At 40.4% G+C, this 22,743-nt stretch overlaps 1 protein-coding gene across 3 annotated transcripts in view; it reads left to right on the forward strand.

The window, feature by feature from the left end:
* CECR2 (CECR2 histone acetyl-lysine reader) overlaps window positions 1-22,743 on the forward strand; it is a 114,189-nt gene that overhangs the window by 56,369 nt on the left and 35,077 nt on the right. For all 3 annotated transcript variants that reach the window (XR_014172133.1, XR_014172134.1, XM_081926725.1), the window contains exons 2-7: window positions 2,898-2,992; window positions 17,292-17,475; window positions 20,154-20,287; window positions 20,941-21,045; window positions 21,617-21,666; window positions 22,492-22,661. Coding sequence is in view for 1 of the 3 variants with exons in the window: in XM_081926725.1 (XP_081782851.1) it covers window positions 2,898-2,992; window positions 17,292-17,475; window positions 20,154-20,287; window positions 20,941-21,045; window positions 21,617-21,666; window positions 22,492-22,661 (738 nt within the window). In the remaining 2 variants the exon portion in view is untranslated. The remainder of the gene's footprint in view (window positions 1-2,897; window positions 2,993-17,291; window positions 17,476-20,153; window positions 20,288-20,940; window positions 21,046-21,616; window positions 21,667-22,491; window positions 22,662-22,743) is intronic.

Consider the following 22,743-nt stretch of genomic DNA (forward strand, 5'->3'; position numbering starts at 1 on the left):
TTTTAAGTTTTCTTGATTGTGTAGCAGATGATCTTAAGTATTCCCAGCCAACTATCAAACTGTTTATTTATATCTGATTGGGATTCCTCTTGGGTGGTGTCTAAACAAGGGGAATATCTGCCTTATAGAAAATACAAGTTTTCTAAAACAGAGCTCTACATGATTCCTCAAGCCTAGTGCCTTGGGGGTCTGTATCTACCTTCTTGCTATCTCCATCCTTGCCCTTCTCCAGGCGGCGGCGGCGGCTGCTGCTGCTGCTTGGTGAGGTGGATATCCATGCTGTATGCAGAGTGTGTTTTCCCAACGACCATTGCAGGACTCCAAGGGATTTAGTTGTGAGGGGGGAGGGAGAGATGTTAAACAGGCTTTTCCCTAATGAGCTGTGACGCCAGCTGGAGAGGGGGAGAATATGGCTTTTCTCTCCTGTCCAGTGTTCTGTGACTGTATAGAGGGGGTGGAGGAGGAACTGTGTGTCTCCATTTTGTACCTCCTCCCACCGGTCCAGTACACACACTGTGTTGATTTGCTGCCTCCTCCGTTTCCTTTTTGCTCTGTCCCCAATGCATTTTGGCAAGGTTCAGATTTCTGTGCTCACAGCTCAATGCTCAAGGAGAAAAGAGAAAAACAAAGGACTGAGGGGGATGTGGAGGGAGAGTCACTTATTGCCCTATCTCAAGACTCTGCACTGTGCAGTAGAGCTGGTGAGAATCCTGCTCCTTTCTTCATTTGCCAGCAAATCTCTGGAAATTAATGGTTGCTATAAGTAGTTTTATCATCTGCTTTAAACACTCATTCTAGCTACTGTCCCACATTGGCCTTCATCATTAGGGCTTGAAAGTTTAAATATTATATTTATTTTCCTAAAAACTCATTTCTTCAACATATGCTTTTATCAATAGAAATTAATCCCACAAAGATATTATCTCATTTCCCATATTAAGAGTGTATGTGAGTTATGTACAGCAGAAACTGTAAGTTTGATTCTTTGGATATGTAATAGAAGAGCTCTCACACCCATACATACTACTCCAAATTGTTCTTTAACCCAAACATTGTTTTCCATGTTCAAAAAGCTGTTTGAATTGATACAACTGATGCTTAAAAGGAAAAAGAAATTGGCATATTCAAAGAACTAAGAGGCACAATAACCAAATAACAAAGATCCATATATTAAAAACAGTATAGTGCTTTGAGCTCCCTGGAGGAAAGGAAGACTATAAATGAAAAAAATAAATAAATTTTAAGAGTACAGTCATACCTCATGTTACGTTTGCTTCAGGTTACGTTCTTTCAGGTTAGGTCCCACGGCGACCCAGAAGTACCGGAAAAGGTTACTTTCGGGTTTCACCACTCGTGCATGCGCAGAAGCACAAAATGACGTCACATGCATGCGCAGAAACGCCAAATCGCAACCTGCGCATGCGCAAGATGCACCGCTGCAGGTTGCATTCTTTTCATGTTGCGAATGGGCCTCCAGAACAAATCCAGTTTGCAACTAGAGGTACCACTGTATTAATTAAACATGAAAAGGTTTTTGTTATTTGTGTACTGTGTATGCTAACTCTTTGAATTGTATCTGGAAAGACCTACTCACAGACCCATAACCATTTATGCTTATGTGGATATATCCCAATACTTGCTGGCTGCTCAAAATGCACCAGGAAATAAGAGCATAATGAAATAGACCAGGCTGTACCCTGTGCCATATTTAATGTGCATACCTAAGATCATGTAACGAAGATTAACAGTAAACTAGCCCGTGTTAATTTATCTTTCATAGAAGCAGAGGGCTCCTCTGAGGCTTCAGTCCATCCAATTTCAAGAACATTTTTACAGACTTTACAATGGACTAGAAACTTGTGCTTTTTAAAAATGCTTGTACAGCCCTACCATGATTCTTTCCACCACCTTCCCCCCAAAACTGTTTTTGTACTCTGGCCTCAACCAGTCAGCCCTGCTCTGCTAGATTTAAAAAGCCAGAAGGGATAGAGGTCAAGGGGCACATAGCCGGATGCACTACTGCCACCACGTTGTCCACACCAGCTGACTGTATAAGGTGAAACTGATCCCACAGAACATCTTCAAGATTGGCAGTGGATACTTCAGCTGGAGCTGCGACAAGTACACAGTCATGAACCTCCAAAACTGAGCAACTTTACCCTCAAAATGCATATCCAGTTGGTCACACTGGGAGTCTGTAATCTCTGGAACATCCAAAATAACTCAATCAGCTGGCTACCAGAGGATGCTGTGCTAGCTGCAGAATGAACCTTTTTTGCAGCCCACAGTGCCACATGGTAGGCGTGATTTTGCCCCCCCCCCAGAACCTTTATTGATTACATCAAGGATGTGCCCTGCCTGGTGTGTCAGGAGTGATGGCCATGAAGTTTTGAGCTGTTTAACCTTTGCTTACAGGTGTTTTTTGTTTGTTTGTTTTGCAGTGAATTTAGACAGCTAAAGATCAGGAAATGGAAACAGATATAGGCATGCCTACATAATAATGCAAATTATTAATCACCCCCTCACCCCAGTGTTAGCTGTGGGGGGGGGGGGAGTTGTTGCCAAAGTATGTTGTGCATGTTATTTTAGACTCAGCTGGAAGCCATTTTTCATTCCTAGCTCAACAATTGCCTTACTCTTGCTATCTTTGGGCATAGTGTCAGTTTCTGTGTGTAAATCAATAATAATAACTACATACCATTTGTTTCAGGACAGTGAAATACAGATTATAAAGCAGTTAGCATGCTGGAAATTCCATACAAATGATAACAATGCAAATTATATTTGTTCTACTAGAGTTCACTGTTGGTAAGATCACATGTTTTCAATGCTCCCACCACCAGTCTGGAAGGAAAGGATTTTGGAGAAGTGTTTTTAAATGTTCTTTCTCTCATTAGGAACTTGAAGCAGCTCTTTACAGTGATGATGTGGAGTTCATCAGTGATCTGATTGCCTGTCTTCTTCAGGGTTGTTACCAGCGCAGTGACATTACGTGAGTAGTCTCGTTCCATGGTTTAAATAAAGAGAATTAACCCAGTTGAGGTGTGATACAACTTCTGCGGAGTGCTGAAGAGATAGATGCCAAACCTGAGTCCTGAATAAGTGTCAAATGAATTCTAACAGCTTTCTATTCTAAAGTGGCTGTAGGATTACTATTTTATTCATAGCCCAACTATCATATTCAGATTCATAATTTATGCCTCAAATATTTGTATGTTGTTAGTATGATTGGTTAAATGTGGACCTCTCATTTGATCCTGCTTAAAACCCTGCATGAGAAAATCCAAGGGCTGTTACTGGAGCACTGTGCAATTCCATTTAAACAAACAGAGGTTGTGAAACATAGGCACTTCGGATGATCTAAAGCAGTAGCTCCCAAACTTACCCCTTCACAGACTATTTGAAAATTGCTGAGGGTCTTAGTGGACAACTTTATTATTATTTTTACCTTTTGTGGATTACACAGAATTAAAATTGCAATGCAATAAAAAAAAATAAAGCATTTAAAATCAATTAAAATCAATATGAATATTTAATGCAAAGCATATGCCACCTCCTGTCTTCAACCACAATTTCGTAGACATGCATGCACCACCTAAATGATGCTTGAGGACAACTGGTGGTCCAGAGAGCACAGCATTCACACTGATCTGTGACTCCTGATTTTCTTCTTCACTTTGCTTCCCTTTTAGAAAGACTTTAGAGATGTGTTAAATGAGTAAAGTAAAATGTCCCCGCTTTCTTTTAACATAATAGTACACTGATGGCCATTGTGTCCATGATAAAATGTTCCCATTAGATGCTTACTTGTAACTATTCTAGAATGCAGTGAAATTTTGCAGTGTTATACAGAGCACAGGGTGGCCCGCCCATGAGGCAAAGTGAAGCCACCTTGGGCAGTGAAATGGGATGGTCCGCTGCTGCATACAGAGGTGCTATGTTTGGGAAGGTCCAAAGAGAGCTGTTGCTAGTCAGTGCATACTGTACTGAACTAGATGGGCTAATAATCTGACTCAGTGCATAAGTCAATTCCTTATGCTCCTGTGTTCTTCCTAGGTAAGCCTAGCAGACACCTCTTCTTGTGGCTTTAATAATGTAATTGTATAGGATCCTTAGTGCATTTGCTGATAGCCTACCTGCTTCTGGTAGATGGAATGCATTTCATTACGATGTCCTGTTATGCAACATGGGACAGAAATTGAGCACTAAATGGAATTGGTAATAACCGTGATGATGGGCATTTTACTTGGTGTGGGGTTTAGGAAAAGAAAATAACAGTTCATTCAGAACATTCAAACCCCTGAGTTCTCAGCAATTTCCATTCAAGGATTTGTTGTTATTCTCAAATGTATGGGACCAGGGCTCTATATTCTGAGTCACACTCCCCTTTGAATGGCAATTTCTGGCAGAAATTGGGAGTATAAAGGGGGCTCAATCAAGAAGATTGCACTAAAGACTTTAAGCCAAGGCTGTGTGAGCTCTCGTCAACATGGCAGTGTCTTAACTGTGTCTGCTTTCCCTGCCATAAATACTGTCTGCCCGTCTGAGAATGGTTTAATTTTTATATAGCGATTTACATCTATAACATGTGCCTCATTATTTATTTATATTTTCTTGCACAGCATGTAAAAATTGTTGACTGGGCTGGAACTGCTTGGCTATTGTTTTCTGTATGCAGCATGATTAAAGTACTTCTGCTAATTATAATGTACTCTAAAGTAATTTTAGAAATGGAGGCCTAGCTGAGAACCATTCTGGTGCACAATTTAAATGTACTTTGGGTTAATTTGCTTATTTGTCTTGAAGCGAAAACATGTGTCAAGTCTGTGCCACATGGCACTGGGAGCCTTCCGATTTTGGCTTTAAAAATTGTCCTGTTTTGTTATACAGAGAAAGAAAGAAAGAAAGAAAGAAAGAAAGAAAGAAAGAAAGAAAGAAAGAGTGTATGTGTATGTGTATGTGTATGTGTGAGGGTGATTAAAACAGTCTTTTTAATGGGTATACCACAAGGCAACTGTATTTTATAATCTGAAACAACTTTTTCTTCCGGTAGCGTTTTGAGACGTCTGAAAAGATTACTACAGCACGTGCCTTAGAAATGCCCACTACCTAGCAGTTAGAAGTGAAATGCCTACTTATTCCTGTCTCTATTTAAAAATGTTCTACTATTGTTCAGCTTCTGTTCTGTTTAATGCAAACAGAAAAGCTCCACACTCACGGAGAATAATAAGACAATACAATGTCACAGATATGTGTGACTTTTCTTGCTGGAGCTATCTTTGCCTAGTAGTAGGGCTCAATTAAAGATTTCAGCAGGCACTATCCTGGCTGCTTGGTTTGGCTAAAGTTGTAAAAACTTTATGAATGAGAGAGAGGGAGGATTAACTGTTTTTACCAATAATTTTATTGTTTTATCCTTTTTATCCTATTGACATCAGGCACTGGACCCTTTTCAGTTCCTGCATAAAAACTTATTTAGGCAAGCCTATCCAGGGGTCCCTTTACCTTTACCTTATCCAGACACATAGATTTTGATGTGTTTTATTCTCTTTTTAGTATACTGTTCCTTTTAATTATCTTTTAATGTTTTAATTACTTGTTTTTAACGTTTATTCATAATTTGAATATTTCTTGTAAACTACATAGAGGTTTTATGACATTCAAATGGTATATAAATTTTGTTAGATGGTGGGCTTACTGGTTGAATGGATTGATAGATAGGTATTGGCAGGATATAGTTAATATAGTGAGGCCAATGTAATGCATCCTGTCTCTGGGGGGCAAACAGTCCTTTCTTCTTCTTCTTCGTCTCTATGCTGGCACATTTATGAGATCTGCTCCTGGATAGAGCAGCATTTCAGAGTCTTCTAGAATTAAGAAACTGCTCTGAAGGTGTGCTACTCCCCTCAAGCGGGGAGCCCATGTGCTAGGCACATGCCTAGAGAAGAGGGTAACCATCTTCGTGCCCACTTCTCTTTCAAACTCCACCTCAGTAGCATTGTACGCTCAACTTTTCAAACCAAGTGAGCTGCAAGAGTACTTTGACATGGAAACTGTGGGCCACACACTGCCTTATTACCGGTGTGGGGGTGGATGAGCCAAAATTTGATGCTCCTTCCAGCCTTCATGCTGTTTTCCCAAAGTCAGCTAAGCGAGGTGCTGGGCTTTGGGAAGGAGACATAAAGTTCTGGAAGAGTACTAGAGCCCTTGTACCTCCTCCTCAAAGCTGCAAAAGCGCTAACTAGTCTTAGCCAAGGAGGCAAGAGGACTCTAGGGCCCTGGCAGAGCCCTCACCCCTCCTTCCCAAAGCTCAGCACCTCAATTAACCACTATGGGAAGGCAGCACAAGGGCTGAGGGGGCATCAAATGTTGCTGAAGGCAGCCAAAAAAGGCCTCGAGTGTCATATGCAGGCCTTGGGATGCGTTTTGGAGCACCCTGCTCTAGAACTTAAGATATTTGTCTGGCCCTCTACTTGTAATAGTGTTTTTCTTAGGGTGAATGTAGTGTGAGAGTATCATTGTGGCTGAGAAATAAAGCAGTTCCCTATTGTCAGATACTTCTGCTGTGGGTGTGGAAAGCAGTCCCATATAATCAAGGCCTCTTCTGGCTGTGTGCTTTAGCAATGACCTTGCAGCTCTTCCTCCTCTCCAGTCTCCTCCTTTTAGGTAGCAGTGAAACTAGCCTGCTTCAGCTGTCATCTCTAGGTTAAGTGGCTGCATTTGCTTCTGTCAAGCTCGTACATGTGTCTGCGATGTGATCTGTTATTAGATTAGACGGCTCCCATCGGCTCTCCATTCCCCCAGCTTCCCAAGGGATTATGTGCTGTTTCAACTTTCTTCCAATTCTATCTGTGGGAGTGCTGTTGGAGTCCTTGTATCAACAGCTAACTTGCTTGGCTGTGAGATTTTAGTAACTAAAGTCTATTTGAGAATAGATGGGGGGAGGGGAATATTTTAAAGTGTGCCTCTTACCTTGCTAACTGAATACTGTAGTTCTTAGAATAATAGCATTGTAGAGTTGGAAGAGACCCCGAGGGCCATCTAGTCCAACCCCCTGCAATGCAGGAATCTCAGTTGAAGCATCTATTCTTGGCTTAAACTATCTAGCACCTTCCCTTACCTTAAGGATTACTTCTCACAAACTATACATGCACTCTCATAAAATATATGTCTTGTGTCTGAAACCTGTGAGATGTGACTGTGAACATATCTGCCCCCTGCTTGAATATGCATGGAGAAAAAGCACACTTATAGTACAATATATGTATATTTTGTACTTGAATGTAGGATTCTTACCTGGGTTGTAAGAAATGCCCCCGAGTGGACTATTTAAGAGCTGAGTACTTTTCATTAGCCACTAGATTGCACAACACTTCCTGATTACATTGCTAGAACTGGTTTTGCTCAAAAAATTAATTTCAAATCAAGCATTGCAGTGAAACAGATGGGACTTAGGCAAAGGCTAAATTCTCTTCCTAACAGATTATTTGCCCCAATTTTACAACTTCATATTTGAGAAAACCCAACCAAGTTATGACGAAGTGACTGAAAAAAAATCACAAGGATTTTATGTGAAATTCTTGTTTTTTGTGTTGCATCTAGTGCTGATAACTTACAACTTACTCACAAGGCTTTTGTCCCTACCCAACATTTAAGTCAGGAATCACGCATAAGAATAATCCTGCTTGATCAGACAAAAAGTCATTCTAGTACAGCACCCTGTTTCCAAAAATGGCAAGCCAGCTGCCTCTAGGAGGCCCACAAGCTTGCTGTTGCTTAGCATCTTTTGTTTTATTTCTTTCTTTCTTTCTTTTAATGAAACCACATTAATTTAGGACAAATCCTCTTCAGAAGGCAACTTACAATAAAAATGCTAAAAGCAACTTGATATTTCAAGATACAGGCATCCCCCCACTTGCACGCAATTGACTCATGTGTGACTGTGTATACGTGCAGCACCGAGACATAATCAAATAATTTAATTCAAATGGAGGGAGAGAGCTGGAGAGTCCTTGTGGCTCACGAGGAGACCCTCCCCGGAGCCCAAATAGGATTTCAGTGAGGGCCAAGAAGAGACTGGAGGTGCTGTGGCACTTTATTAAGGTTGCTTAGCCCCCCTGCCTAACCCTTGATGCGCACGGTAGTGCAGCAGTGGCCGTTTTCCTATGCGTCCTCCAGCTTCCTGCCGGCCCCAGAGCTTCATTTCCAGTTATGGACATTTTTGCAACAGGATTTTTGACTGAATTAGAGAGAGAGTGGCAAGAAGGGTATTCAGAGGTTTTAGAGGTTGCTCCCTACTTATGAGGTTTTTACATATGTGTGGGGCGCCATGTAACCCCATGTAAGTGGGGAGTTGCCTGTATTGTACTTTTTTGAATATGAATAATAGCTACCATGGCTAATAGCAGTTAGTAATTTACTGTCCTTAATTCTTTCTAGGGAAAGTAAACAAGGTTCCTTTTCTGCACTGCCTTTGGGAGCTAACTATAGATAGGCACAGGTCCTTAGTGGAAAAAGTATGCTGTATTACCTTGCTTAACTTCTTCATAGGTTCACAAGCTGTTAGAACTAGCCAGAAGGCTTCTCCTTTGGACTTCTTCCTCCCAGTAAAGATAAGCAAAGAGCTCCATTGTGGCTGTCTGGGGTCAGGCCTGCAGCTGTAACTCAGATTAGGTTGACCTTAATCAGAAACAAGCCCTTTTTTGACAAGTCATGATAGATAGATTGCTGTAGGGGAGAGAACATTAGTTATCCCATAGGTTTTTCTCTTTCTCTTGATACACTCCTTGCTTCTTCTGACCCTACTAATGATGTCTGAATGAGGTCATCCAAACACACATTAGACTCCTCCCCATAGTCTTCATTTATTTCTAGACAAGTTGCATTTGTGAAGAAAATATTGCCAAGTGATTTAGAATAAAGCATTAATAACCTTGGGTGTCACTGGAAAAATGCTCCCTTCTGCTGCAAAGAGAGAAACATTACACATCTTGCCCTTTCATCTTCCTGAACTTAGATTGCCCTCTTCCAGCCTAGAAGAAACTGTATAAGCAGGCATCCCTATGGAAGCAGGTTTTGTTTTGTTTTGTTATAAAGGTAACTGCCAGTGAACAGTTTTGTCTTTTTATGGACAGCAACTTCTCCCTACTCAGTACATTTATGAGTGCACTAGAATGACCCCACCCGTAATCATATGATGCTGCATGGATAATCAAGCTACCTCGGTACTGGAAAAAAAATGTTGTCAAATTAATTTGTTTACATATCTATTCTATTCAACTATGGCCAGGACTGACCCCCATTAGCTGGCCTGACCTTTGGTTTAGGTGGTAAATTGGGAAGGGTTGCAAATTTGCATGCTCTCTCCCAGCCCAGCTTCCCACCCACTTGCTCGCTTCCATTTAGTTCTTTAGGAATCATTCTACTGCTTTGCCACGTGGAACTTCACATGCAGTTCTTTCCCTGTTTACACTCACCTTATGTACACCTTATGTACACTCACCATTTCATTGTAAAAAGCCTCAAAGTGGTTTACAAAAATGTAAAACAATGAAATCAAGAAAAATTTACAACCATACTTAAAAGCATACAAAAATTAAAATACCAGAACAGATTAAAATTCCCTCAACTTTCTAAACATCTGGGTAGGCTTGTCTAAATAAGAATGTTTTTAGCAGGCACTGAAAAGAATTCCTTCGTGTTATTCTAGTCTTTATTATCTCTCCTGTGCAAATTAGCTTTGAAAGCTTTGGGGACAGAAACATATATCCTCTGAAATCATTGTTCACATGATGCTTTGCAAGTAGTAATCTTAATTCCCCTGATCTCAGTAGTTTTATCCATGCCATCAGCCATGGTATTCTTCTACTCCAACATCTTTGGGAGGTTTCAGAAAATGGTGCTGCATTAGATCACATCGGACCCCAGAGATCTATTCTGTTCACCATTGCATGAAACTGCTGGAGAACATTGTCCGAAATTTTGGAGTGAGTTGCCAGCAGTATGCTGATGATACTTGATGCTATTTCTCCTTTCTTCTTGAATCGGGTATGGAGGTTTTTCATCCTTGAACATTTGTCTGGGGTCAGTAACATTAGGGCAGATAAAAATCAAAGTTTAAACCATACAAAACAGCTTATTATGCTGGGAAATGCCAGTTTTTTATTATGTGTTGGAAATTCTAGATGGAGTCGTGCTCCCCGCAAAACAATGACTTCCTTCAATTCACAGGTTGTGGCAATGGCTAGAAGCACCTTCTGTCAATTTGGATATGCCAGCCAAATCCCTTGAAGAGGGGGATTTGACTCCTGTGGCGCACACTCTGGTAACCTTCAGCCTACACTACTATTATGTGCTCTGTGTGGCACATTTGAGAAAGGTTTGGAAAACCCATCTCTTACAGAATATAGCAGCCAAAATAGTTATATCATATATGGGCTACAAGAACTCTTTGTAAACTCCATTGAGTGCCAAATTCAACATGCTGATACTTTTAAAATCCCATGCTCCATGCGGCTGGGAAACTTGATAGGGTGCCTTTTCCCATTTCACATACTGCAATCCAGTTGCAACAATTTATTTCAAGTGCCTATTACTGTAAAATAAGTGCCAACACCCAATAGGACTTTTTCTGTTATAGTTCTAAGATAATGGAACTTTTCTCCCATAAGAAATCTGTTACCATTGTCCAGGAACTTGGCAAGTTTAAGTGAACCTTGAAGACTTTAAAAAAAAAATCAGATTAGCTTTTAGTAGTAGTAGTAGTAATAATAATAATAATAATAATAATAATAATAATAATAATAATAATAAATAATTTATTTATACCCCACCCATCTGGCTGGGTTTCCCCAGCCACTCTGGGCGGCTTCCAGCAGAATATTAAAATACAATAGTCTATTAAACTTTTAAAGCTTCACTAAACAGGGCTGCCTTCAGATGTCTTCTAAAAGTCTGGTAGTTGTTCTCTTTGACATCTGGTGGGAAGGTGTTCCACAGGGCGGGTGCCGCTACCGAGAAGGCTTCTCACAGTGAGGGAACTGTCAGAAGGCCCTGCTCCTTCAGGTATACAGTGGTGCCCCGCAAGACGAACGCCTCGCAAGACGAAAAACCCGCTAGACGAAAGGGTTTTCCGTTTTGGAGGCGCTTCACAAAACGAATTCCCCTATGGGGTTGCTTCGCAAGACGAAAAAAATCTTGCATCTCCCCGCGGGTTTCTTTCGCTTTTTTCGCCCTTTTCTTAAGCCACTAAGCCGCTTATCAGCTGTTCCGCTGATAAGCCGCTTAACAGCTGATCGCTGGAAGCCGCTTGACAGCTGTAGCGCTAATCCGCTAAGCTGTCAATGGGCTTGCTTCGCAAGACGAAAAAACCGCTAGACAAAGAGAATCGCGGAACAAATTAATTTCGTCTTGCGAGGCACCACTGTACTGGACTGAGGCCGTTTAGGGCTTTAAAGGTCAGCACCAACACTTTGAATTGTGCTCGGAAATGTACTGGGAGCCAATGTAGGTCTTTCAAGACCGGTGTTATGTGGTCTCGATGGCCGCTCTCAGTCACTAGTCTAGCTGCTGCATTCTGGATTAGTTGTAGTTTCTGGGTAGTTGTAGTTTTAGCTGCTGAATCTATCAAAGCTACAATTGCTTCTTTGCCATTACAGTTGAAAATACATACTTACTTTGATAGTTGTTTTCATTGATTTTATTACTGTTATTTTCCCCCCACCTTGGGAATATTTTATTGAAATAACTTTTCTAAAGTCAATAAATGAATGTGTTCAGAATAGGCCTTGTGTATGAAACTATTTAATAGAAATAGTCTTGCCAGTTTTACTTTCAAAATGTCAGCTAGCAAGTGTTCTTCCAGAATGTGGATAGCTTTAGCCAGGTAACCTCTACAGTATTCCTTGATGTATTTGCCTTTCTTTGTCACAGTGTAAACAAAGTGCAGAACAACCATCTTTTTCTTCCAATATGATGCCCCCCTCCCTATCAATTTATGAAAGAGTCATGGTGCTTCTGCTTATTTACACCATTGCTTTCTTGTAATGCAATTTCTCTCTCTCTCTCTCTCTCTCTCTCTCTCTCTCTCTCTCTCTCTAAAAATCTTAATAGTGATATTCAAAAGCAAGGATAAAAAACAATATTTGTTTGGGAAAGCAAATGGTTAGGCTCGTTTGGGAAAATAACTTACCACAGAAGGAAAGATAAAGTTGAAGTTTGAGGGTAGCTGGAAATTCTGTCAAACATCTGGTTCCCATTTCAGGTTCTCATTATAGCCTGAATCAAAGCAACAACCATTCAGTGGTAGTCTACACAAATTGACAAGAGAACCTGGAGTGCTCTGCTAAGAACAGAGGCTCATTGCGGCTTATGTGGGGCAGAAGGGCGGAAGCTTCTGGTTTTAACCACTTATGTAAAAGTCAAACTGAAATACCCAAGATGATTGGTTGAGTCAACAGACTCTTCTCCCGGGGGAAATGGGAATTAAATGCTCAAATCCTAGCCATCTTCCGGAAATGGGAAATTTCATGGCTCAATATGTTTGTTTCAACAGCAAGAAGAAACGGAAAAAAGAAAAGAACAACCACCAAGGTTTTCTTGCCTATTTTCAATCATGTCACCTAACACACACAGTCTCAGATATTTGCTACTGCACATACAAGGAGCATATGAATTTTGCTGCTGTTAGCCAGTCTGAAATGCTCTGATTCATCAGGATTCAAGTGTTAGTAATTTGCTGAGGACACCCATTTCTATTCATTTCTCAACAACCATATTGTTTAGAACTGGAAGGTTTAACTCAACCTTTCACAACCTAGTGCTGTACAAATACTGTATTACAATGCCTATCGATCATAGCTTTGCTGGCTGGGGCTGATGGGTATCTGAAACTCTTGAGGGCACTGTTTCAAGTGGTACTAATTATCACCAAGTTGGGGGAGGCTGCTTTAATTGATCAGCCAAAGCAGATTCACACACACATTACATAGCAGTATAAACACTTTTGTTATTGCATATATACATAAGGAATGATGCCAGCCATGGATCCCTATAATTACTATATGATACCTCTCACTGAAAACATATTAGGTATGCATACATAGTGATTTTTAGGCATACAGTGTGAAATATGTTAATTGGCTCTAAAAAAAATTAAATTTTTAATCAGTTATCTCTTCTTCAATTGGTTGATGTTGGTGAAAAATTCTTGGAAATACCTTCCTGCTGTGAAGTATACGCTACTCACTTTGCACCAGATTTGATTGATTCATCTTAATAATGGATTTTCTTTCAGTTTCTGTCAAAAATTATCAAAAAGTTGTGCCAGACTGTAAAGTAATTCATATTTCCCCCTTCAGAGTCTTCAAAAAAACCCCTTGATGGGTTTTATAACGTGTGTTTAATTAAGTTGTAAAAGCTAGACTCTTTTTTAAATAAATCTTTTCATCAGCCCAAACACAAGCTAACAGTTCACAACTTGATAAACTTTGCTGCTTTCCAAACATGTTCTTAATGTAGGACTGGAAAAAAAATATGCTCAGATAATGCATTTCAAATCCAATTCTCAATTATGACAGAGAAAAACAAACAAAACAGGCTGAAGAATTATTTCTTAGTTAGGTTTCCATTATGACAGTCTTACTGAATGTTAATGATAATCTTAAATGGTCAATGGTTTCTGAGAGGGGTGTGTGTCATCAATCATTTAGTGATTGGAACTTGGAGGAAATCCGGGCCAGGAGTCTCTTAATAGGATTGTTGATGTCAGCAGTTTCAGGGAATGATAAATCATTGAATGTTTATATGTGAGCCAGTCATAAAAGTAATTGTTTGACTTCACAAGCATGTCTGTGGTGTTTGGTTTTTTGTGCGGTGCTTTGTTCAGTACACTACTACCTCGGGTTAAGAACTTTGCTTCAGGATGAGAACAGAAATCGTGCTCTGGCGGTGCAGCAGCAGCGGGAGGCCCCATTAGCTAAAGTGGTACTTCAGGTTAAGAACAGACTGTAGTTGGGAATCTGTGCTGCTTGCCAACAGGTACAGAGAAATGGATTGTTATATTTAGTACTAATGTTTAAAATTAAATATTCCAAATCCACATTTTACTTTGTTAAAGGAGATTCTAAACATGGAACTTTGAATTTGAATATTTAATCTGAAGAGTTATATCTCCACCCATCCCAGCCATAACTGCTTTCAGGTATACAGTAATACCAAAAGAGTCTGGTCCTGGTTGTGTGTACCACAGGACTGAAGCAAGACTAATGTTTCAGATATTTCTAAGTTTGCATAACTTGGGGCCTTGGGGTGGTGACTTGTCAATTAAACTTGTCAATTACTAGGCAATTTGCATTACTCTTAACTTGTCGGTTGTGCTCAATTTAGCAGCAGTGGTGTGTGTGAGAGAGGGAGAGAGTTAGAGAGCATTATCTATTGTGGCAGAAAGTTCAAGTAGACCAGAGATTTGGTGATGCTGTGCTGTCAAATTCCACCAGAGTGGTGTGGCTTCCAGAGTACTGCGCTGGAGACTCACTCTGATTGGCTGTGGGTACAGCTAGCCAGACTGCTGGAGACAGCTGTTGGTGGGGGGTGGAGAGCAGGTGTAAATTGGTTTCCTGGCATTCAGCTGGATAGGAGTATAGCCCAGGGGCATAGCGCTGGGGGGGGGGGCTGCTGGGGCGATGGCCCCGGGCACATTTTTCTGGGAGGGCAGTGGCAGGGCAGCATGAGGAGGACACAAAAGGCACACGCCCTCCCAATCAATCCTATCAGACTCATTGAAAGGAGGGTGCATGCCTGCCCTGTTGCATCCTCCTCACATTGCCCTCTGCACCCTTGGCGTGCCCATGCCACCCACCTCAGGCACTATGAAGACACGTTCCGCCACTGGTATAGCCTCTACACTGTGTGTAGCACCCACCCTGTGGAAAATGTCTACAGCCAGAGAAGGAAGTCTCTGAACTAGGTGATAGATTAAAAGACAGTGACTAATGTCATTTACAAATATACATACAAGTGAGAACTGGAAAGCTGAACTGGAGAAGGGAGGAGTGGAGCTGTAAGGGAACACTCTACTTGGGTCTAAATTAAGTATGCAGGGGATAGATCTTCCAGAGAGTGAGACAAATATTCCGAAACCAGTTGGGAATGGTGTGGTGATCGCATAGTCTATTATACTAATAGAGGAGCCTCAGAAGCGAGATTTATAGAAAGGAAACTGACAAAAAGTACCAACTCGTTTCAGAACCAAAGTATTAACACCTCAGCTATAACATCTCTGCAATTAGTTCATTAAGGAACAAAGCAAATATTAGCTACATATTTACCATCTTGTTTAAAAGCTTGTAACATCCACTGAATTTAATATATATAAATGTACTGTTTCTTGAAAGAATCTCCAGACACATCTTTTGCTTTACTTGTTTTGTTGCAAGATTATTATTTTTGAAAAAATAATAAAAAATCTTTTTCCTGTTTCACTTCCCTAAGTCTCCAAGTACCAAGATCTTTCTTTAAAAAGCAAAGACTAGCCAATAGTGAGAGGGGGCACACATCACTATGCTGTCCTGCTGGTGCTGTTGCATGAGACGGGGATGGGTCAGGTTGGTGGTGATTGCCTTGCACCACAACCTCACCCCCCCAGCCCTGTCCTGATGAATACAGCCACTGCTGCAGCCACACTGTCACCACAGCTTACAGGATCACTTAGGGTGCATATCTGCAGTATCCTGAAGGATATGCAGAGTGCAGCAAATGTGGTTGCCAACTAACCTCCACAAAAAGTCTATAGTCTATAACAGCAGTTTGATCTGCAGAAATCTGTCAGCTTTTCATGCCTTGAGAAGGGCATTGTCGCCTGCTTCTGTCTGTAGATCAAGGTGCTGTTAAAGGCCCAGGGAATCAGTAAAATAATTGTCAACCCTATCCGCAAGTGAACCATGCCATTTCTGTGAAGAAAGGGTTTGCATTGTTTCTAAGGGCTGAGCAATGGGCTCAGGGAAGTTTCTAGTTGAGAGGAAATGCTAGTACAGTGATCATCAGATTCTAAGTATGAACATCTGCTGAGCTGCCTCAAGGGAAGATGTTCTTAATTGTTTCTTATAAAGCTATTATATCCAGAATTTCATTATTGGTGTGATGATACTTAGCAGGATGGAAGAAAATGCAAATAAAATAAAACACTTTTTGAATTATTTGGGTTAGCTACAGAGGTAATCATGTAATTCACCTGTCTCCTTTACATAACTGTACAGTGGTGTCTTGGGTTACAAACACCTTGGGTTACAAACACTTCGGGTTACAGACTCCGCTAACCCAGAAGTAGTACCTCGGGTTAAGAACTTTGCTTCAGGATGAGAACAGAAATTGTGCGGCGGCAGCGCAGCAGTAGCAGGAGGCCCCATTAGCTAAAGTGGTGCTTCAGGTTAAGAACAGTTTCAGGTTAAGAACGGACCTCCGGAACGAAACCAGAGGTACCACTGTACTTCTCAAATGCCCACTAATCAGCTGGTTTGGGGGTATTTGGGAAGCAATGAGCACAAAGCTGAGCAAGCCTTTTGATCTTCTCCATACCTGCAGACCAGCTTTGTCAGGTGTCTGTCAGATGATTAACAAGTGAGTGGCCCTGCCCACTTGTCAAAGTTGGCCCAAAGGGTGGAAAGAGATAAAGATGTGACTGGACCAAAAAGGTTTCCTGCTCCTGTTCTGATACATATAGCACTACACTATATGTCTGGATTGCCAATGTTTTATGGATGTTTTACTTATTTATCTTTTATGACATTGTTGTCTAAACAATGCCAATAAATGCTGAATTTGATTTAAATTTGATTTACATATAAAACTTTCTGATTCAGTATATTAATGGAGAATTCATGGGGGCTGCTAGACTACCCTCTCTTAGTTGCTTCTTTTAAGGACAAATACTCTAGCAGTCTGATAAATGTAGTCCATTACCCTTGTTCCACTTTTAAAAAAGCTGTTCTTTTACAACAACAAATGTTTACCAATCTTACAGAATTTTCTACATGTATGCTTTTATGGGAATCATTTTAAAAAAGCATTGTAATTTTTTTTATATACAAAAGAATAACTCCTAACTATTGCCGTATTTGATATAAATTGTTTTGTGAGAAGAGCAGAGCATGTAAGCCTAACCACATGCAAGGAACAGGACCAGTTTTGAAGTGCCTGTTTGCCAAAACAGATTTCTTATATATGTCAGCTATTTAAAGATGAATTCCTCACCAGGTTGTGTAAGGTATTTTATGAACATATGTTCTTTTTATTAGGTCTCAGACATTTCATGGCTACCTGGAGGACATCATCAACTATCGCTGGGAACTGGAGGAAGGGAAGCCCAATCCCTTACGAGAATCTACTTTCCAAGAACTACCCTTGCGCACTCGTGTGGAGATCTTGCACCGCCTTTGTGATTACCGACTTGATGCTGATGATGTTTTTGACCTACTCAAGGTGTGTTGGGTTGTGACAGATGTTGGATAGGGAACTGGAAAGTGGAATTGTACACACTTTCCACTAAGAAGTTAACACTTTGTGTTCATAGGTACATTCTGTATCACTTTTTGTTACTAAGCTTATTTAAAAGGTGGCTTAATTTGTTAGATTGTTTGATGTCTTTAGTCTTCCCAAACTGGACAACCTGAAGAAACAAGTGTATGAAATTGGATATTGCTCTCTGGTATCTTTGATTTACTGATGCCTCGTGTGTATTTTTTCAGTGAATCAGTGTTCTGTGTTAAAAAAGGCTCATTGGTGGTTGTGGAAATATTGAGAAGCTATCTGAGTTTTAATAGATTAATGTCAGGTAGGAAGTATTCTGTACTACAGCTTCATGCATTCCCTTGTTGTTGTTTGATTGCCAGACTAAGCATCAACACGTGGGAACTTTTCGTTTGCAACACTATACTGTCTCTAGCTGTAATTTATTTTTAGTTCCTTTTTTGTTGTTGTTGGGAGTTATTTACATACACTTCTGCATAGTTTCTTCACAAGGCATTTGCTAATTTTGAAAACCACAGGTAGTAGTAAAATCTGAGTTGTTTTGGAGAGACTGTTCCCTTACTATGCTTGGTTGATAGGCATTGGTATGTGCATGTGGTCATAGAACCCAGCCTTTGTTAGATACAGTGGTTACTGTGAATGCCAACAGCAGCTGTGTTGTGTTACTAGTTAAGAGAGGCTAGGTGTTTTTATTGTTCTTTGCATAGAATGTGGACCTCAAGTTGCAAGTGTTAATCATAATTAAAATAACTGTAAGGAAGGCATAGCATTTTAAGGAAAGTTAATATCTTTTATTGAAAAGTGCTTCAGGGCATTTGGCCCGGATGCTTTTTCTTGTTGTCTTTTAAAAATAAATATAGTTTTATCGATTTCCAATATATAATAATTACAAAAGGGAGGGTTACGCCCTCCTTCCAGTACGGATCATCCTATTTAAGTTTGCCAAAGGCCAACCTGTGATTTCATTGCTTTCCATTTTTCAGGGTTATCAGTAAAGTATTTTTTTAAAGGATGCCACATACAACAAAATTGTATCATTTCTGTTACTCAATGTATGTAACCTATTTGTTGATATTTTTAAATGTTTTAGTGACATTGCTGAGGCTTACGGATGGCCATTTACTGTGAGGTGTCTGCTTATAATCTCATAGTGACTAAATCCAGACCATGATTTGGGGGATCGTGAAATAAGCATTATATTAATGTGTTCCTCCATGTGCAGGCTTATTTATTTTTCTTTTAAAATGAAAAGCAAGTTTTTTCTATAAAGTGTGATGTCAGAAGCCGTTGTTTGATCCTGGTCTGAGAGACTGACTAAAACCACACTTTGTCAGATCAGATGTAGCTGGGGTTTTTTTGCCCTGGGTGAAGCTTCCAGAGGGGCACCATTGAGCTTCCCATTGAGGATCCGTGTGTGTGTACACACAAATGGCCCCCCCACTGGGTTTTTTGACATGGGTGAAATGAAGCCTAGTTTTGCCCCTGCAAAATGAGCATGTACAGCACTAAGCCATGATCCAAACAGTGGTTTGTAGGATTGTCTGTATGTAGCCAGTGTGGATTTGCAACACAGTGTGAAATGTACATATATGTGAGGTGGTAGAGGAGCTGTAAAGCCTGCCTCACCACGTGGCTCGTTACCACAGATAGAGGGTGAGTTTATCAGCCAACCATCATAACCACAGGTGAAAACATTTTTATAAGTATCCCACTCAATTAATCCATTTGAATGTCATTACACTGGAATAAATTATCTCATGTCATTTTTTCAGTTAAGTATCTATGACCAAGAGTTATCAGGAATTCAGTGTTGCAATCAGGTTGTTTCCAAAAAAAGTTCAAGGATGACCGGTTTCATGCATAATGCCGCTTTAGAAATAATCCCCGGAACAGTGTTGTGCAGGCAACCATTATATCAGACAAGGTCCTTTCATTGCTGCTTGAAGGGAGACGTTCAGCAGGTGTGACTTCTCTTGTTACTGCAATACTGTGGTAGAAGATGCACCTGCTTGCAGCTGAAGCCAAGTATGGTCTTTGTGGAACTTTAGAATTTTGGCATTTGAGGAGGGAGAGCCCACCTGCTGTTTTGCTATGAAAGGTATAAGAGGCCACTTTGGGTTTGGCTTTAGCAAGCTTTAATTAGTCTTTCTCGTGAATATATTTGTAGCACACAAATCTCAGAGTGAATTGACGCATCTGACTATTTTTTGGCAAGATGAAGTTTGACTGTGTACACCACCTCTGGTGGGTACAGTCAGGGTTTTAAGATGGGTGCAACAAATGCAGCAGTGATACTGAACAGCAGAAAAATGTGCTGGGCCAACAGAAGTTGGATATATTGGTTGAATCAAATGTTGTGTGCAAAACTGTTATACGATTGTCTCATGCTGCATAAAAAGCTACTCAGTGTTATTTGTCCATCTTTGTTAGGAGCACAAAAGAGGGCATTGTCAAAATGAAGTGACCATGAAGAACTTATATTTAGCCAAGAAAGGATGGCTTATTTTTTCAAACACGTTACATGCTGTCCAGAACCCCTGAAATGCTTGTACTTTAAACAATATTAGTGGACAAGTGTTGGTGGTTGGTTTTCCAATGTTGTCTTTTTGTATATTTGCTTTCAAATACAGGGTTTGGATGCAGATAGTCTTCGGGTGGAACCGCTGGGTGAGGATGGCAATGGTGCCCTCTACTGGTATTTCTATGGCACTCGTATGTACAAAGAGGAACCCATGAAACCAAATGGAGAAATGCCTTCAGACAGGTACAAACTTACCTTTGTAGCAAGGAGAAGGTGGATGAGGTTGCCAGAAAGGAGCAAATTTATGAATGGAATAGTGATTGGAGTGCCACTGCAAGGGCTACAAAATCAACAAGTTTACTTATTTCCTGATAATTACAAAATATGCAGAGTTTTCAGAGTATTTTATTGTTTTTATTCTGTTTGCCTTCAAAAGCCTTCTGAGATAGGCGGCTGTTGTTCCCATTTTACAGGCTGGGAAGTGAAGCTAAGAAAGTGACTACTTCAAGGTCTCACAAGGAATCCATTACAAAGATGGTACTTGGAAATTGGAGAAAGTTATATTCTAGGCATTATACCAGAGTGGTTCTTGTATAGGGCAGCTAAAACCAAGTATAGCCTTGCAGATTGTAAGAATTCTGCCACTTGAGACACATTTTGCCACACTTAGTTACTACCTGCTGGAAAAAGAGTCATGCCCACTGTTGAATTAATTTCCCAAGTAGCTGTGCCCTTCTCTTCTGTTACCCTCCTTGGAACGAATCTCTTTCCTAGCTTGACTCCTAGCAGCTGTTTCAGTGCTTCTTATGGTCACTGCTCTCTTGTTACCCTCCTGCTCTTGCCAACTGGTACTATCATATTCTGTAGCTATTCTGTAACTTTTCAATGTGTTTTAGGGGATGTGGGATACAGACAAGCACTCAAAGCATTCCTGGAAAAATAGTAAAAAGACGAGGGCGACCTCCAAAACGAAAGAAACTACTGGAGGAGAATCTCTTAAGGTAAAGAAATGCCATGTTTGAAATATTAACCAAAGATAATCAAATGCATGTGTTTGTGTAGTGTCATCTGAGTAGATGATGCTTTACAGAGTAGAGGAGCTTACAATCTAAATGTTGACAGTAATGAAAATGAAGGGGATGATGAAAAGGTTGTGGCATAAGTAACAGGGGATGAATGTGAACAAGTCTTGTTGAATATAAAGCCTTCTGAAGGGGACCTGAATTCAAATTGAACTTTATGACCATATGTAGCCTATGATTTGCCTTCTAATGCTAAAACTGAGCTACATCAATATCTACCAAGTGCTGTGACATTTCAGTGGCAGTATTTGTTTCATTCTAGCAGTGAATGTATTACTTTGCTTAAATTTGCTTTATAGCTTAGCTGGTAGAGCATGAGACTCTTAATCTCAGGGTTGTATGTTTAAGCCCCATGTTGGACAAAAGATTCCTGCGTTGCAGGGGGTTGGAGTAGATGGCCCTTGTGGTCCCTTCCAGCTCTACAACTCTACAGTTCTATGATTCTATATCATTTCCTAACAATACTGTTTATTTTATTTGTTGCTCGTAGAGAGAAGACAGAAGAAAACGCACTTGTGTGTGAGTCACAGATGAGAAATGGTAAGGGGAAATTATGGACCATAGTTAATTTTTTTAATACAGTGTTTCAGGATGGAGGGCTTCCTGATAATCCTTTCTCTTTTGTCAAATTCATTCTAAACAGATAGGGAACAAGAGGCCTGCTTGTATTAATTAGAATTTCATTTGTACAGTTCTCTCTGTATTTAAAGTAATGGCAGTTGAGTCTGAATGGTTTCTTTAGACGCTTCCCACTTTTCTTTCTTGTTGGAATTGTCTGTATTTATGCTTTTCATATTTCACCTTCAAGAAGCTCACACCCTTCTTGGCTTCCCTTCTCTTTGAGTATTTCTAACCATGGGGATTCATCCAGTAGTTTCTTAAGCCTTTTAAAATCAGTGCAGAGTGAATACGTAAATACACTCAGCGTTCCCTTGCCTCTGTATAATGAAACCCAAGAGGACATGGCCACTTTATCCCAAGGTTCCCAGTACTTCTACCTCATTGATCAGTTCCTTCCTGTTGGTGAGGACCAGGTCCAAAATAAATGATCCCTTTGTTGCTTCTTCTACCTTCTGGAAAATGAAATGGTCAGCAAGGCAATGGAGGAATTTGTTGGACCTTATGATATCATGGCAGAGTTTGGGTTCAGACAGATATCAGTGTAGTTGAAGTCTCTCATGACTACTCATCTCTCCTTTTTGAATGTTTGGTCATCTGTCCTAGGAAGCCACCATCCCATTCTTCATACAGAAGTAACATACCTGTATTACTTGTGGCTTATTGGTACATGTTAGGTCATGTGATACCTGTCATATTAGTGCCTATGCTCTCATTGCTTAGCATTTTTATTTTATTTTGTCAAAGGTTCTCAAGGACCAGGTCATGGAACATGGTGGCTGCTATGTCAGACAGAAGAGGAGTGGAAGCAGGTCACAGAGAGCTTCCGAGAGAGAACATCTTTAAGAGAGAGGCAGCTTTACAAGCTTCTGAGTGAAGATTTCCTGCCAGAGATCTGCAATATGATTGCACAAAAGGTAAGAAAGAGTATTTGAATAATTTGAGGCAGCCTCAAGAGTTGAGAGCTGGTTTGTTTTTTATTTATATGAAGAAGAAAAC

Source organism: Podarcis melisellensis (genome assembly GCF_964234715.1).
Source record: "Podarcis melisellensis genome assembly, chromosome: 10".
Lineage (NCBI taxonomy): Eukaryota > Metazoa > Chordata > Lepidosauria > Squamata > Lacertidae > Podarcis > Podarcis melisellensis.